We start from the raw sequence: 14,288 nt of genomic DNA, 5'->3' as shown, positions 1-14,288 counted from the left end.
ATTGAAGGCAAAATTCCCACCAACTTTGTGTCAGTATTATGTTCTCCCTTCAATGTTGACTAAATGTGACAATTTGTTTTGTTTTTTTGGCTAGTTGGTTTCTAAGGCAAAAACAGTTCTTTTTTGAAGCCAAAACTCTTGAAGCTGCATTGACAGTTTGTTTTTGTAAATGTGACTGAAGTTTGTTGTCTCTTTTTGTAATTAGCACAGTGCTAGGTTTGTAATTAGCAGTGCTAGGTTTCAACATGTTACCTAAACAATTTCATGACAGGTACATGTGCCTTAAGTGAATGGAAATGCCCATTTCATCATTATTATGTTGTCTTGACCATTTCATTATATGACAATGTATGAATAGCATGCTGCTGCTAATTATGAACTAACAACTTCAAACACTTGAAACACTTAAATTCAAACATTGAACTAACAAAATCTATGTTACACTTCATAGGACAACATCCTAGTATTCATTGGAGCTATAGTTTTTTCAAGATAAACAAACACACTTACAATACAAACTAACATTACAACCATTACTAGCAACCCTATATACACGTTCTTCTTGCCCTTTGATCGATTATCTTCAAGTAGCCCAGTCAAACGTTGAATTTCTTGCTCATCCTTGTTTATCCTCTTTAGCAAGCCAGGAATTATCATTTTTGATCTTGAACACATGGGAGGATCGAACCACTCGAAAAATGAACAATTTTTTAGCCCCTAACATAGTTTAAAAAATAAAAAAACAATGATTTCAGTATCCATTTCAAAATTCAAAAAAAAAAAAATTACGTCCAGAACTTCAAAATAACCCCAAGAAATTTAAAAAAACGCCCAGAAGAACTTACCTTTTCGTTGGAGCATACCAAATACCTTCGCCCTGGATTTTGATTTGTCCACGAGGTAGAAATCTTCAGATTGTTTCCACAAATACATACCCAATCATTGGACTCTCCAGTATTGCGCCTCCGAGTTGAAGAACTTGATCCATATGAAGCCTCCATGGCCGAGAAGGAAGAGCTTAGGGTTGTGAATTTGGGGAAATCTCTAAAACTACAGCTTAGGGTCGTGAATTAGGGGATAACGACGGTCTTAAAATCCTTGTTCATAGATGTAAATGACAAGTTTGCCCTCAATTTTCACGGCAGTTTGACACCGTTTCGGTGGTAGGACCACGTGTGGTTATTTTTAAAATGACAAAGGACGATTCCTGGTCGTTTTAAACACGAGGGACCACCACTGGTATATCGCTAATACTCGGAGGACCAATGGAGGTATTAACTCTTTTTTAAAACAAAGGTTAGAAATGAATAAAGAGACTTTAAAGTCTACCTTCTGTCTTTTCCGGAATGTAAGCTATTTATGGTTTCCTCTTCTTCTTAGGCTTGGGGTGCCTTCCAAGAGTGCCACGTTTTACGCCTTTGGCTAGACGAAACGTGTAAACTGATAGCTGTTCATCATGTAAGATTCAAAATGAAAGAAATATAAACAAAACAAAAATAAAGGATTGTCCACAATCATAGTTTCTCAAATCATCACTCTCAAACATTCAATTAAATGCTTTTGCCAATTCTTCCCTCACATCTTCATTTTGGATGTGGTGTTCTCCTTTGCTAGGTCCTCGATTTTCTTCATCTGCTCCAAGTGCAGCTGGTATTGGAGTATCTGTAGAGATCTCCAGTCTGTGACTGTCGTGAAGTGGCTTGGAATGTCGAATTGTGGAGATGGAGAACTTGGTGCCTTTGTGGGTGGCGACGATGATGGTGGTGCTACTTCCCGTGGGGGTGGTGAGTACATCGGGGAATCCAGGGGTGAATATAACTGTGGAGGGGATGGAGAAAGGAATGACATTGGCGAGGACGATGGTCCAGCTGGGGATGCCGATGGTGTGTCAGTATAATCTCTTGCCATCTCCTCTGTCTCTCTTACTCTCGATAGATGTGTCAAATTCAATCCAACTATGTCTTCTAGAGACATATGAACAATTTTTGCCCCTTGCACCCGATATTCGAACCAATTGATCTTCATTTGATTTCCCATGGCAACACACAGGCGTGTAAATAGAGGTCCAACGAATATAGATTTCACGTTTTCCTGTTGTTGAGCAAGTAACCAGCCTTTGCAAATCATGCCCATATTTACTGAGCTTCTTGTGTCCATACTCCATAGCATGAATAAATCCACCTTGGAGATTCTGTCATAAGCTTCTGGCTTACCGCCTCAAGAATGCGCAATGACTTTCCATCTAACCCTCAAGTCTTCCCGCACAATTTGAGATGATCTTACTCTAGACCCATTCCAGTCAACTCCTGGCCTGGCTATCATAGCCCAATACTTCATTGGGGTGTCTTGGCTACCAAAGTCCCATTTGAGTCTTTAGTACCAGTGCCTTGTCTGATATTCTTCATTGTAAAACCCAAGTAGAACGCCTAAAGTATTGACCGAAAAGTGATGGTCTTCATTAAAGAGTCGAAATTTGATTATCGGGTGATAAGCACCAAGAATAGTACATATTAAGGGTAAAAAATAGGATAGAATGCGAAGTTTTGCCACCCGTTTATAACAATCTCATGCATTTTAAGCTCAGATGTGATCAAAATCTTCTAACACAAATTTTAGGAAAAGTTTTGAAGTGTTTCCACATATCAAAAAGGGATTCAAGGCCAAAACAGATCAAAAAGAAAAGAAGCCGCAAAGCAGGAACCTCCCATGCGGCCAACACGCGTGTGGATGGGCGTGGATCACTTCCAATAACTGTCCACGCCCTCCACCACGCGTGGTGATGGCGTGGTCTGGCCACAGGGGCCATTTCAGGAATTTTGGCTTCTGGTCGCCTATTTAAACCCCTTTTTTGGATATATGAGGGAGAGCAGCCATAGAATAGTTTTAGATCTGAAATTCCTTAGGGTTTTCTCCCCTCTTGGGGGAAAACTTCCTTTCCCTTAGAATAGATTCAAGATCAAGCTTGAAGGATAGAAGTTTCAAGACAAAATGTAAAGGAACCATTCACCATGGATGGTACTCTTCTCTTCAATGTTTATTTTGCTTTAATGTTTGTTTTCTTTGAAACTTCCATTTCTTTTCCTTGCTTCTTTATTTTAATGCTAGCTTAGATTAGAAAGGGGATTGGTGGCCCCGAAACTAACTATGTGATTGATTTGATAAGACATTGCTTTAAAAATGTGAGCTTTGTGATTTTTTGATGAGAAAACTTGTGTGGTTGATGTTCGTTATGCTTTGTGCCTAAGTGTGGCCACATTAGGTAGCAAACCCAGTGAAAGTGAGTGTGTGCGCGATAGCGGCCACTCACGAGTCCAGCTCACCCACATCTCCACCCTTAGTCCGAAAGGAAGAGGTCCGAGAGGAGTGGTAGACAAGGTGTTTGATAAAATGCCCCAACCGAATGAGGATGTGGGAGTCCAAGTGTGACGCCACTTGGTGAAGTGCTATGAACTCCCTAGTCAAATCCTAGTCATTTGCTTGCAAAACCACTAGATAGTAGACCACATAGGTTAGCCACGAGCCCCAATCTCCACCTTACCTTTCTCTTAAACACAACCATTTTAAACCTTCAAACTCTTGTACAAATGACATCTAGCCTTAGCCATTCCCGTAACTCTTTCTTTTCAACCTCCTAAATGCCAACACTAATTCGCTCCAATTTGTCATCCTTGAGAGACACGACACTCGGGGAGTCTTGACTCTTCGTTTTACCACTTCTATACAACTTATCACACCTCACCCTACACTAACAAATCACCGTCATCGGGCTATGTAAATCTCCTACTGCCCCTGTCACTTCTAAACTTGCTATAAACTCATGAACTAAGGGTGCAAATGTATCTTGACACCTGATAAGACTCCGAGATACCCTTATTTCAGGCACATTTTAGGGTGTTTTATCGCGTCTACAGCATCCTTACTTGGTAAATTATGTGCGTAAATGCTTGAAAATCACTAACTGATGCACAAAAGCTACTTTTAGCTTAAAAGAAGTAGAACAGGAGCCCCGGGAGCAAATAGGACCAAAAGTTGAGCTAAAAGAGTAAACCAGGCAAGAGCGGAGCCCCGGAGGACCAAACTGGAAGGCCACACGCGTGTGAGCAGGCGTGAAAACTTTCCAGAAGCTTCCCACGCACGCTCACACGCGTGTGAGAGGCGTGGAGACGGTGATGCGCGAATTTCAGCTAGGGTTGTCATTTCGGAGACTATTTAAACCCCTTTGATGAATTTTCAGAGGAGGATCCCAGAAATTTAGTTTTCCTTTTCTTAGTTTTTCCTTTGGAGAACTTTCTCCATTTTTCTTAGCTTTTTAGATTAGATCAATCTCCATTGTAGCAAGACAACAAGCTTGGATTGAAGATCTTCTTCTCTCTAGGTGATCTCTATTTCATTTCTATAATTTTAGCTATCTTATTCTTGGATTAAATTAGCTTTTGTTTGCATTTCATACTGTGAGTAGCTAGTTTAGTCTAGGGATTTGGATTGTGTGATTGAATATTGCTTGTGTGATGATCTTATCTCTATATCTTGGATCTATGAGTTTGTCTTGATGGATTATCTATTCTTGTCTATTGATTGTTGTTTTGATGAGATCTTGTTTGGATTTGGCCAATCTAGATGAGAGATTGAGCTCTTGACTCTTTCATGTCTTTGATTAGAGTTAGGATTTGAAGCTTGACACAATCATAGTTCCTATGGACTTCTTAAGAATAGTAGGATAGTGTGTAGCTTAAGTGTTTGATAAAATTCCTCTTAGAACTTTGGATGCTTGAAGGCACTCCTAAGTCAAAGAAGCCTTAGTACAGAAAGGTAGAAAAGGACTAAGACAACACACTCTTGAATAGACAATATCCTAGCAATCCTAATCCTTGACCTTAGACACTCCACTATGCAATATTCATGAACACTATCCAATCCCTACCCCTTTTTACATATTCACAAAATCACTTTTACTTTACTATTCTCTTGCACTCAAACCAATCAAATTAACTACTCTCACTCACAATCCACCCTTCACCACACTCGAGTCCTATGCATGATCCAATCAAGTAAACTCCCGAACGTTTGACACACCTCCACGTCCCTCCTTCGAGACCGACACTCGGGGAGTCACAGACTTTCCGTTTTATCATACAAATATCTTTTGACATTTCACCCTATGCACGCAAGAGTTGTCAACGCCAGCTTAACTTGCTATAAACTCATGAACTAAGGGTGCAAATGTATCTTGACGCCAGCTTAACAAGTTGTTCCAATATGGCTCATGCATCAGTCTCTCCAATCCGTATTTGCATTCAAAAGATTCCAAGATGGACAAATCAATGTACTTCCAACGTGTGATTGGAAGTTGGAGAAGTCGTCGGTATCTATCTCTCATAGCCGGAGTCATTAGCAAGACTTGGTTTCCTATTTGCACTTGCACATATCTTGTTTCTTCATGCATTCCGCTAGACACCCCCTTTGGGGCTTTTCCTTTACATGTTCTTTCTGCGTTTCTACGTGCAAGAGAACCTTGGGACGACATTTCCTATAAGAAAAATAAATACAACATAACACAAGGATACATTTTCCATTCTCAAATCGGAATTTATCAATACGACATGCATTACAATATCAAATATTCTCATATTACGTTATGCACAAATATCATCATTCTCAACAATTCGTCAATAATTTGATCTTTCCAATACAATGCTCATGTAGCAACCTTTCATATTCTAAAGGCAATTTCTACTATAAAAGTCAACATAAAAGTCAACTTCATCTCCTTCCTCTAGACCAAGTTGAGGTTGAAAATGAAGTGAACAGAAAAGCTCAAAATTCGTCAAACAAAAAGTTGGAATCAACAATGTAGTACCTAAAAAGCAATAAAGTTGCAATCTTTTCTTCTTATGCTCTCAATTTCATATGGAAATCCAACAAAGTAAGAAATGCCCAAATCACACATAGGGTTTATCATCTAAGCATCAATAGGTTGCAAAACATGAAATTTTTTTTATCATATCATGATAATGTAAACTCCCAATAAGTCTTAGAAGTGATCTCATAACAAAATAATCATAAATAACTTAGAGCAATGTAGATTCAATGAGATATGCTTAAAGGAAATGGACTCTAGCATTTAAACTATGAAAGCAAAGGGAGATATATATTACCTCTTTGATGACTTTGAAAGGTGGAAAAAGCTTGAAATCTCGTAAGAAAATTTCTTGAGGAAGAAGTATGTTTACCTTGAGAGAAGGTTTTGCTCGTGGAGGTGAAGAAATGGAGTGGGGAAGGGTTTTAAACTAATTCACGCGAGATTCCCGCGAAATATTCTGGTGCCCGTCCATGCGGCCTTCACGCGTGAAGGGGGGCGTGAACGACTACTGGTTAAGGTCCACGCCACCTTCATGCGTGAAGCCAGGCGTGGATGGCTACTGGAAAGCCTACACGCCTCCTTCATGCGTGTATGGAGCGTGATTGCGTTATTTGCATTTTACCTTGGTTATTTTAGCCTCTTTTGCTAGTGGTGATGGTTTGTTGATGGATTGTGGGCAATTTACGCCTTCCGAATGTATAATCTGTGATTGTTAGCTTAAACGAGGCTATATAAAAATAAGATTAAAACAATCGAAAAGAAAACAAATTAATAACATAAATGAAGATTCTATAAAATGAAAGATAACATTTGGATTGCCTCCCAAGTGCGCCACGTTTTACGTCACTGGCTAGACGTGGTGTGCTTTATCCTTCAAAACACACCGATTTTGGGACCTTACCAAGCGTCCCATGCACTTTGGCTTCAGGTATGCCTGAAGATGGGGAACATCCTTGAACTCACAAACAAAGAAGGGAAGAACAAATCCTATTGCTAGTCCTAAGTAAGCATGACATACTACCCCAAATTTCTCAAGGATAGCTTGCCTTTTCTCCCTCTCCTTTTTATCTATTCCATCTCTAAGAAATTTGTCATTAAAAACATCCCAATGAACAAGTACGTCCTCCTATCTCTCTCTTAAAGTGTTTACGCTCGACTCACCCTCTATCGAATTGCCAAAAGTGACAACTTTCCTTCTTTGCCCGATCCTTTCTTTTTCAATCTTTATCAACTCTTTATCCTCCCAAGTAGAATTATCATCTTCATAAAACTCATTTTCGCAAGAATAAAAAGACATGTTATCATCTTCACTCCCCAAATCCTTATCACAAAGATTTAAGGAATCACACTCCCAAGAGCAAAGAGAAGCTTTATCACGCATATCAAGATTATCATTATAAATCACAAGGGAGTCATCCTCACAAACATCATAAGTATTTTCAATAAGAGTTGGAGTAAAGGTATTTTCAAGAATAGAAATGTAAGAAAAGTCAAGAATATTACCTTGTGTGGGTTTTTCATCTACCCACACAATCTCAATGTGGTCCTCATCCTCACTCTCAATCTCTCTCCCATTGTTGCGTTTCCAACTCAAGAGTTGAAACTTCTTGAAGCACCGGGGTGTCAAATGTTGTTATCTCTTCTACACTCACCTCTTCACAATCAATTCTTCTTTCAACCTCTTCGACAATCCTTGGATTGGGTTCTATCTTTGGGAGATCATCTGTAAGTGGGTCGTTAACCCGTGGTGACATTTTCTTCATGAACTCCTCCGTCATGGATAGCATCTTAGTCTCAATATCATCCAATGGAAGTCCTTCCTCCCGGAGGGTAACAAGATGTTTCTTGATTTCACTTCTAATTTCGGCCCTTAAATTGGTTGTATCCTCCTTGGCCATTTGTATAAACACTTCTAATTTCTCCTTCAAGATCTTAATCTCATCATTGGCCGGCGAGAGATATTCACGAGGTGGTATTCTATATGGCATAGGTTGGGTGAAATTTTGAATAGAAGGTGGTGTTTCATAATAATATCTAAGATTTTGTTCTTCATAAAATTTGGGGTGGGGGTGGATAGTAGGTATTTGGGTAGGAATTGGAATACAAATATCGCTCATGATTGTAGCTTGATGAAGGGTTATAACAAGGTAGAGGTTTAACATTTGTAGGAGTTATGGCTTCCGGTGTCAATTCACAATTCGGATCAATTTCCTTCATTACTTGAACAAGTTGGTTGTTAATACTCTCCGCTATAAAACTCAATGATTCCTAACCATCGTGGAATGTTGGTTTCTCAATTCTTTGATGATTGGGCATAGAGGAAGTAGCATATTGATATGGTTCATAAATAGGATAAGATAAAGTATTTGGGTATGCTGAGTAGGGGTATGGTGGTGGTGGATACATATAAGGATATGGATAGTATTGTGGGTGTTGTTCATAAGTTTGAGGTGGAATATTTCTCCTAGATAGTTCTCCATGGTATGGGTAACCATGGGAATGCATATAAGCACTCATTGGTAAGCTTCAATTGATTTTCGACAAAAAATTCCTGCACAAAGCTTAACGAACAACAATTCTTTTGCAACTAAAAGGAGTTGCAAGTGAGTAATAAAATATGCAAGACAAATCAAACTCACTTTTCCAATTAAGTAACCAAAAATAAGAAAATAAAACAAACAAAAGAAAGCAATTCAAGAACTCTTAAAAATCAACTTCCTAGATGTCAAAACACAACTCAAAACCGTTTTCCTTCCCCGGCAACGGCGCCAATTTGAAGGTGTACTTGTTTGTGGTGAGGTATAGGTATAATGAAGGTGATAAAACGAAGAGTCAAGACTCCCTAGGTGTCAGTCTCTCAAGGAAGACAAATTTGGAGTTGAGTCAATGTTGGCATTTAGGAGGTTGAAGGAAAAGAGTTATGAGAATAACTAAACTTAATGACATTTGTACAAGAGTTTAAGGTTTGAAATGGTAAGTTTAAGAAAAGGTAAAATGGAGATTGGGGCTCGTGGCTACCATATATGGCCTACTTTCCTATTGTTTTTTTGCAAACAAGTGATTTAGATTCGACTAGAGAGTTCACGGCACTACACCGAGTGGCATCACACTCGGACTCCCACATCCTCAGTCGGTTGGGGCATTTCATCGAACACCTTGTTTACCACTCCTCTCGGGCCTCTTCCTTTCGAACTAAGGGCGGGGATGTGGATGTGTTGGACTCGTGAGAGGCCGCTACGCGCGCACACTCACTTTCACATAATTTGCTACCTAATGTGGCCATACTTAGGCACAAAGCACATCAAACATCAACCACACAAGTATTTGAATCTAAATACATAAAGCTCACATTTTTAAAGCAATTTCTTCAACAAATTCAACCACATAGCTAGTTTCGGGGCCACCAATCCCCTATCTACTCTAAGCAAACATTAAGAAAGTAAAAAGAGAAAACAATAGAAGATCTAGAAGCAAAGAAAACGAAATCAAAATAGATAGTGAAAAGAAGAGTTACCATCCATAGCTAATATATTCTATTACATATTTGCCTTCAATCTTCTAGCCTTCTACCATGGTTTCTTCAATCTAATCTAAGGAAAATGGAGTTTTCCCCTAAGAGGGGAGAAAACAAAAAGAACTTTAGATCTAAAAACTAGGGCTCCTCTCAAATTTCAGGTGAAGGGTTTAAATAGGCATCATGAAGTCAAAAATCCCGAAATAGCCCTTCTGGCCTGGTCACGCCACCTTCATGAGTGAAGGGGGGCGTGGACGCGTACTGGAATTGGTCCATGCCTCCTACATGCGTGATGGTTGCGTGGATGGTTCCTGCTCGATTGCTTCTTTACTTTCTGCTCTGTTTTGGCCTCGAATCCCTTTTCAATCTGCGGAATTGACTTCAATACACACTCTAAAGTTGAGTGAGAGATTTTTGATCACATCCAAGTCTTAATGCACGAAATTGTTATAAATGGGTGGCAAAACTTCACTATTTTATCCTATTTTTGACCCTTAAATTAGACTATTCTTGGTGCTTATCAATATATATATATATATATAACTGAAGTGTCTAGCAAAATTTTCTCGCCCACATATAAGGGCATTTTAGTATTATCAAATATTTGGACAAAAATATTATTTAAAATTAGTATTTAAAAACTTTAAATAATTAATTATACTTTCCTTTTAAAAAACCTAACAAATTATAATTACCACATTTTACACCAATACAATGGAAACAAATTATAACTGATTATGCTTTCCTTTTGAAAAATTATTTGTGAGTAATTTATATTGAAACCTAACTAATTTCATCCCCATCATTTCCTTATCCGCATCAGTAGGGCTCCTCCCACCCCACATCTTTCCCAGCACCAACTCCGCCGCCTTCTTCATATTCCCACCCACCAATCCCTTCCCAGCAGGTTGCCTGTCGAGCTCCCCATCATCCGGCAGCCTCTTCTCCTTGGATCTACCTTAAACAACGTAAGAAGGCTTCACTTTAACATTTATTTTGCAACAAATAACTATTAAAAAAATTGAAAACTTTGTAAGATCATATTACCAGAACATTAGTTAGCAGAATGATATCTCCCTTTGTTTTCCCTTGAGGCAGCTTGTCCATTGTCCGCGTGAAAAAAATTTACCGGAAGCGGAGGACTCAGCTGCGATTCGTTAACAATTCTCATTGAAACATAATAATCTACGCATTTTCTTGCTGCAATGATGGAAATTGCAAATACATGGAGCGCCAATATGGATTGTTTTGGAACCAAAAGTCGGGTAATTTCGGAAAGAGTTTTTACTCAAAATGGTCCCTCGACTATTGCTCATTCTCAATTTTGCATTTCGACTTTCAATTGCACCTAATGTGGTCCCTCGACTTTCAAAAACTCACCCAATTTGGTCCTCCGTTACATATTCCGTCAAATCAGTGTTAAAATGGAGGGTATTTTCGTCTATTTACCTATTGTTAGCCTAATAAACATTGAGAAATAGTTGAGGGACCATTTTGAGAATAGTCAAGGGACCATTTTGGGAAAAACTATTTTATTTATTTCATTTTTGTTTATTTTCATTGTTTAGACTCTATAAAATTAGAATTTCGATACATTTTTTTCTTACAAATATAAATAGTTAAAATCGCGCAATCCAACCTCAAAATTTTTAACTTTCTTTACAGACTTTTCCTCTCTAAATATACAAACTATTCCTATGAAGTTTTACAATAAGTTCCGTAAATTTTATAAATAGTCATATATTTTTTTTTTATGTTCATAGACAATCAATCACTATGTATCACATTAAATATTACTTTTACCATTGAAAATACACTATGTATCACATTAAATATTACTTTTACCATTGAAAATAATTTTTTTTTCAAGCGTAGACACTCAAAGAGTGTAAAATGTAGTTTTTTTTTCAAGCGTAGACACTCAAAGAGTGTAAAATGTAGGGAAAATATTGGACCGAAAGGTAAATTTTTATAGTAATGTAGGGAAAATATTGGACCGAAAGGTAAATTTTTATAGTAAACTTCTCAGGTGAACCGAAAAGTAAAATCTCGTCAATGTTTCCTGCAATATTTTTTGTATTTGATTTCGAAGTAATTATTAAATTTTATATTAATTTACATTATTTAAGATATTGTATGACATCTTTTATATGTTTTCTTCTTCTTATTTTTTTTTATTAATTATTAAGGCAGGTATAATTTATTTTGTAATGTGGACACATTATTTTTAATAATTTTGATTTAATTAAAATATACCTTAATTATAAAAATCCTACCTAATAATTTTAGTATATTACACGAGACATAATAATTATTATAAATAATCTTTAATAATTGTCAATTTGTATTCAACAATAAAATTTATAGTTAATTTTTAAGTCAATCATAAAATCTTTTGTGCTGTGGGCACATTATTTTTAATTATTTTAGTTTAATAATATTATATCTTATTTATAAAAAAAATCCAAAGTAATATATTTAGTACTACGGATGTGACTAAGAATTATTTTAATCGGTGCTTAAAAAATGAGTATTTATAAAATTTACGAAACTTATTGTAAATCTGCATAGGAATAGTTTGTAAAAAAGTTAAAAAATTTTAGGATGGATTGCACGATTTTAACTATTTATATTTGTAAGAAAAAAAATGTATAGAAATTTTAATTTTATAGTCTAAAAAATGAAAATAAACAAAAATGAAATAAATAAAATAGTTTTTCCCAAAATGGTCCCTTGACTATTCTCAAAATGATCCTTCAACTATTTCTCAATGTTTATTAGGCTAACAATAGGTAAATGGACGAAAATTCCATCCATTTTAACACTGATTTGACAGAATATGTAACGGAGGACCAAATTGGGTGAGTTTTTGAAAGTCGAGGGACCACATTAGGTGCAATTGAAAGTCGAAATGTAAAATTGAGAATGAGCAATAGTCGAGGGACCATTTTGGGTAAAAACTCTTTCGGAAATTAAGTTCAAAGCATGGCTCAATTCATGAATGACATCACTACCTATCAAATTTGAAGGGAAACTAACATATTGGATTCATGGTGTGATAACTCAATCTCTGATTATATTTATTTTTAATTCTTCAGGAGCCATGTGCACTACTTGACGAAATGTAAAAAAAGCTTTAATATTAGATACATAAAGTATAAAATTCACATTTTAAAATTTATTTTGTTAAGATAATAATAATAATAATAATAATAATAATAATAATAATAATAATACTCCGTAATAATACTAATCTAAAATTCTTAATATAGTTTTCCTAATATATATAATTTCCCTAATATTAATAATAATAATATAATAATAATAATCCAAACCTCTTAATATAAGTTTGTAATTAAATCCATTTATAGAGGTAATTACAAATATAGAATTATGAAAAACTACCAGGATTGATACTAGCTAATTAATTTTCTAATATAATTTTCATATCATATTTTAATTAATTGGTACTTTTCCGCATATATCTTACTTAAAAGGCTTCCTTCTTTTTTTATAATATTGATCTATATGTTAATCCGTTTATTATGGTAATCTATATAGGTAACTACTTTGCTTTCTAAAGAACCCATAGTAATTATCAACCGTATTTAACATCTAAATTTAAATACGGTAATTGAAATAGTTATTTTTCTATATATCTTTTCATGCCCATAGAAAGAAACTTTATTGCAAAATAAAATTAAAATAAATCAAAGACAATCTCATTATTATTTGTTATATTATTTCCATTATTATATTGTAATATATATAGATTGATATTTTGTTCAGAATGACTAAATATAATTAAAAATAAAATAATTTTATTTGATTCAAAGTTAAATATATATATTTTTAATTCTATATTTAAAAAAGAAATGATTTTTAAAAAATATTTTCATGCATATAAAAAGAAACTTTGTTACAAATATAAACAAAATAAATCAAATAGAATAAATTTTTTTTATTTAAAATAGATATGTTGAATTTAGTCTAAGTAGATGGAATTGAAATGTTCTACTTAATTTAGCATTTTAATATTCTATATATATTCTAAAATATTTTTAATTTCAACTAAAAAAGATTTAAAAATGAAATAATTTAATTTGATTTTAACTTAGAAATATATTTTTAATTTTACATTTAAGTTATGGTAATTGAAATAGTTGTTTTTCTTTCATGCACATAAAAGGAAACTTTAATTTGTTGGAAAATAAAATAAAAATAAATAGAGTACAATCTCATTGCAAATATGTATGTATGTGTGTATATATATATATATATGTATATATATATATATATATGTATGTATATATACATATATATATATGTATCTATATATATGTATGTATACATACATATATATACATACATATATATGTATGTATATATGTATGTATACATACATATATATGTATGTATATATATGTATACATATGTATAAAGGTATACATATGTATACATATATATATACATATATATACATATATATACATACATATATATGTATGTATACATATATATGTATGTATACATATATATATATATGTATCTATATATATGTATGTATACATACATATATATACATACATATATATGTATGTATACATATATATATATATGTATGTCTATATACCTATATATATATGTATCTATATATATGTATGTATACATACATATATATACATACATATATATGTATGTATATATGTATGTATACATACATATATATGTATGTATATATATGTATACATATGTATAAAGGTATACATATGTATACATATATATATACATATGTATACATATATATACATACATATATATGTATGTATACATACATATATACATACATATATATGTATGTATATATATGTATGTATACATACATATATATAGATACATATATATATATGTATA

The 14,288-nt window shown here is 34.5% G+C and overlaps 1 protein-coding gene across 1 annotated transcript; it reads right to left on the bottom strand.

Moving 5' to 3' along the window:
* Positions 1 to 438: 438 nt before the first annotated feature.
* Positions 439 to 1,001, bottom strand: LOC116005763. Its single transcript, XM_031246000.1, has 2 exons — positions 846 to 1,001; positions 439 to 717 (listed from the first exon to the last, which is right to left on the bottom strand). Exons 1-2 carry the CDS (start codon positions 999 to 1,001, stop codon positions 439 to 441), a joined length of 435 nt encoding a protein of 144 aa, XP_031101860.1.
* Between the last annotated feature and the right edge of the window lie 13,287 nt (positions 1,002 to 14,288).

The sequence above is a fragment of the Ipomoea triloba genome, chromosome 15 (assembly GCF_003576645.1).
Source record: "Ipomoea triloba cultivar NCNSP0323 chromosome 15, ASM357664v1".
In the NCBI taxonomy this organism is placed as follows: domain Eukaryota; kingdom Viridiplantae; phylum Streptophyta; class Magnoliopsida; order Solanales; family Convolvulaceae; genus Ipomoea; species Ipomoea triloba.
The sequence above is the reverse complement of the archived record's forward strand: the minus strand, read 5'-3'. Positions and strand labels throughout refer to the sequence as shown.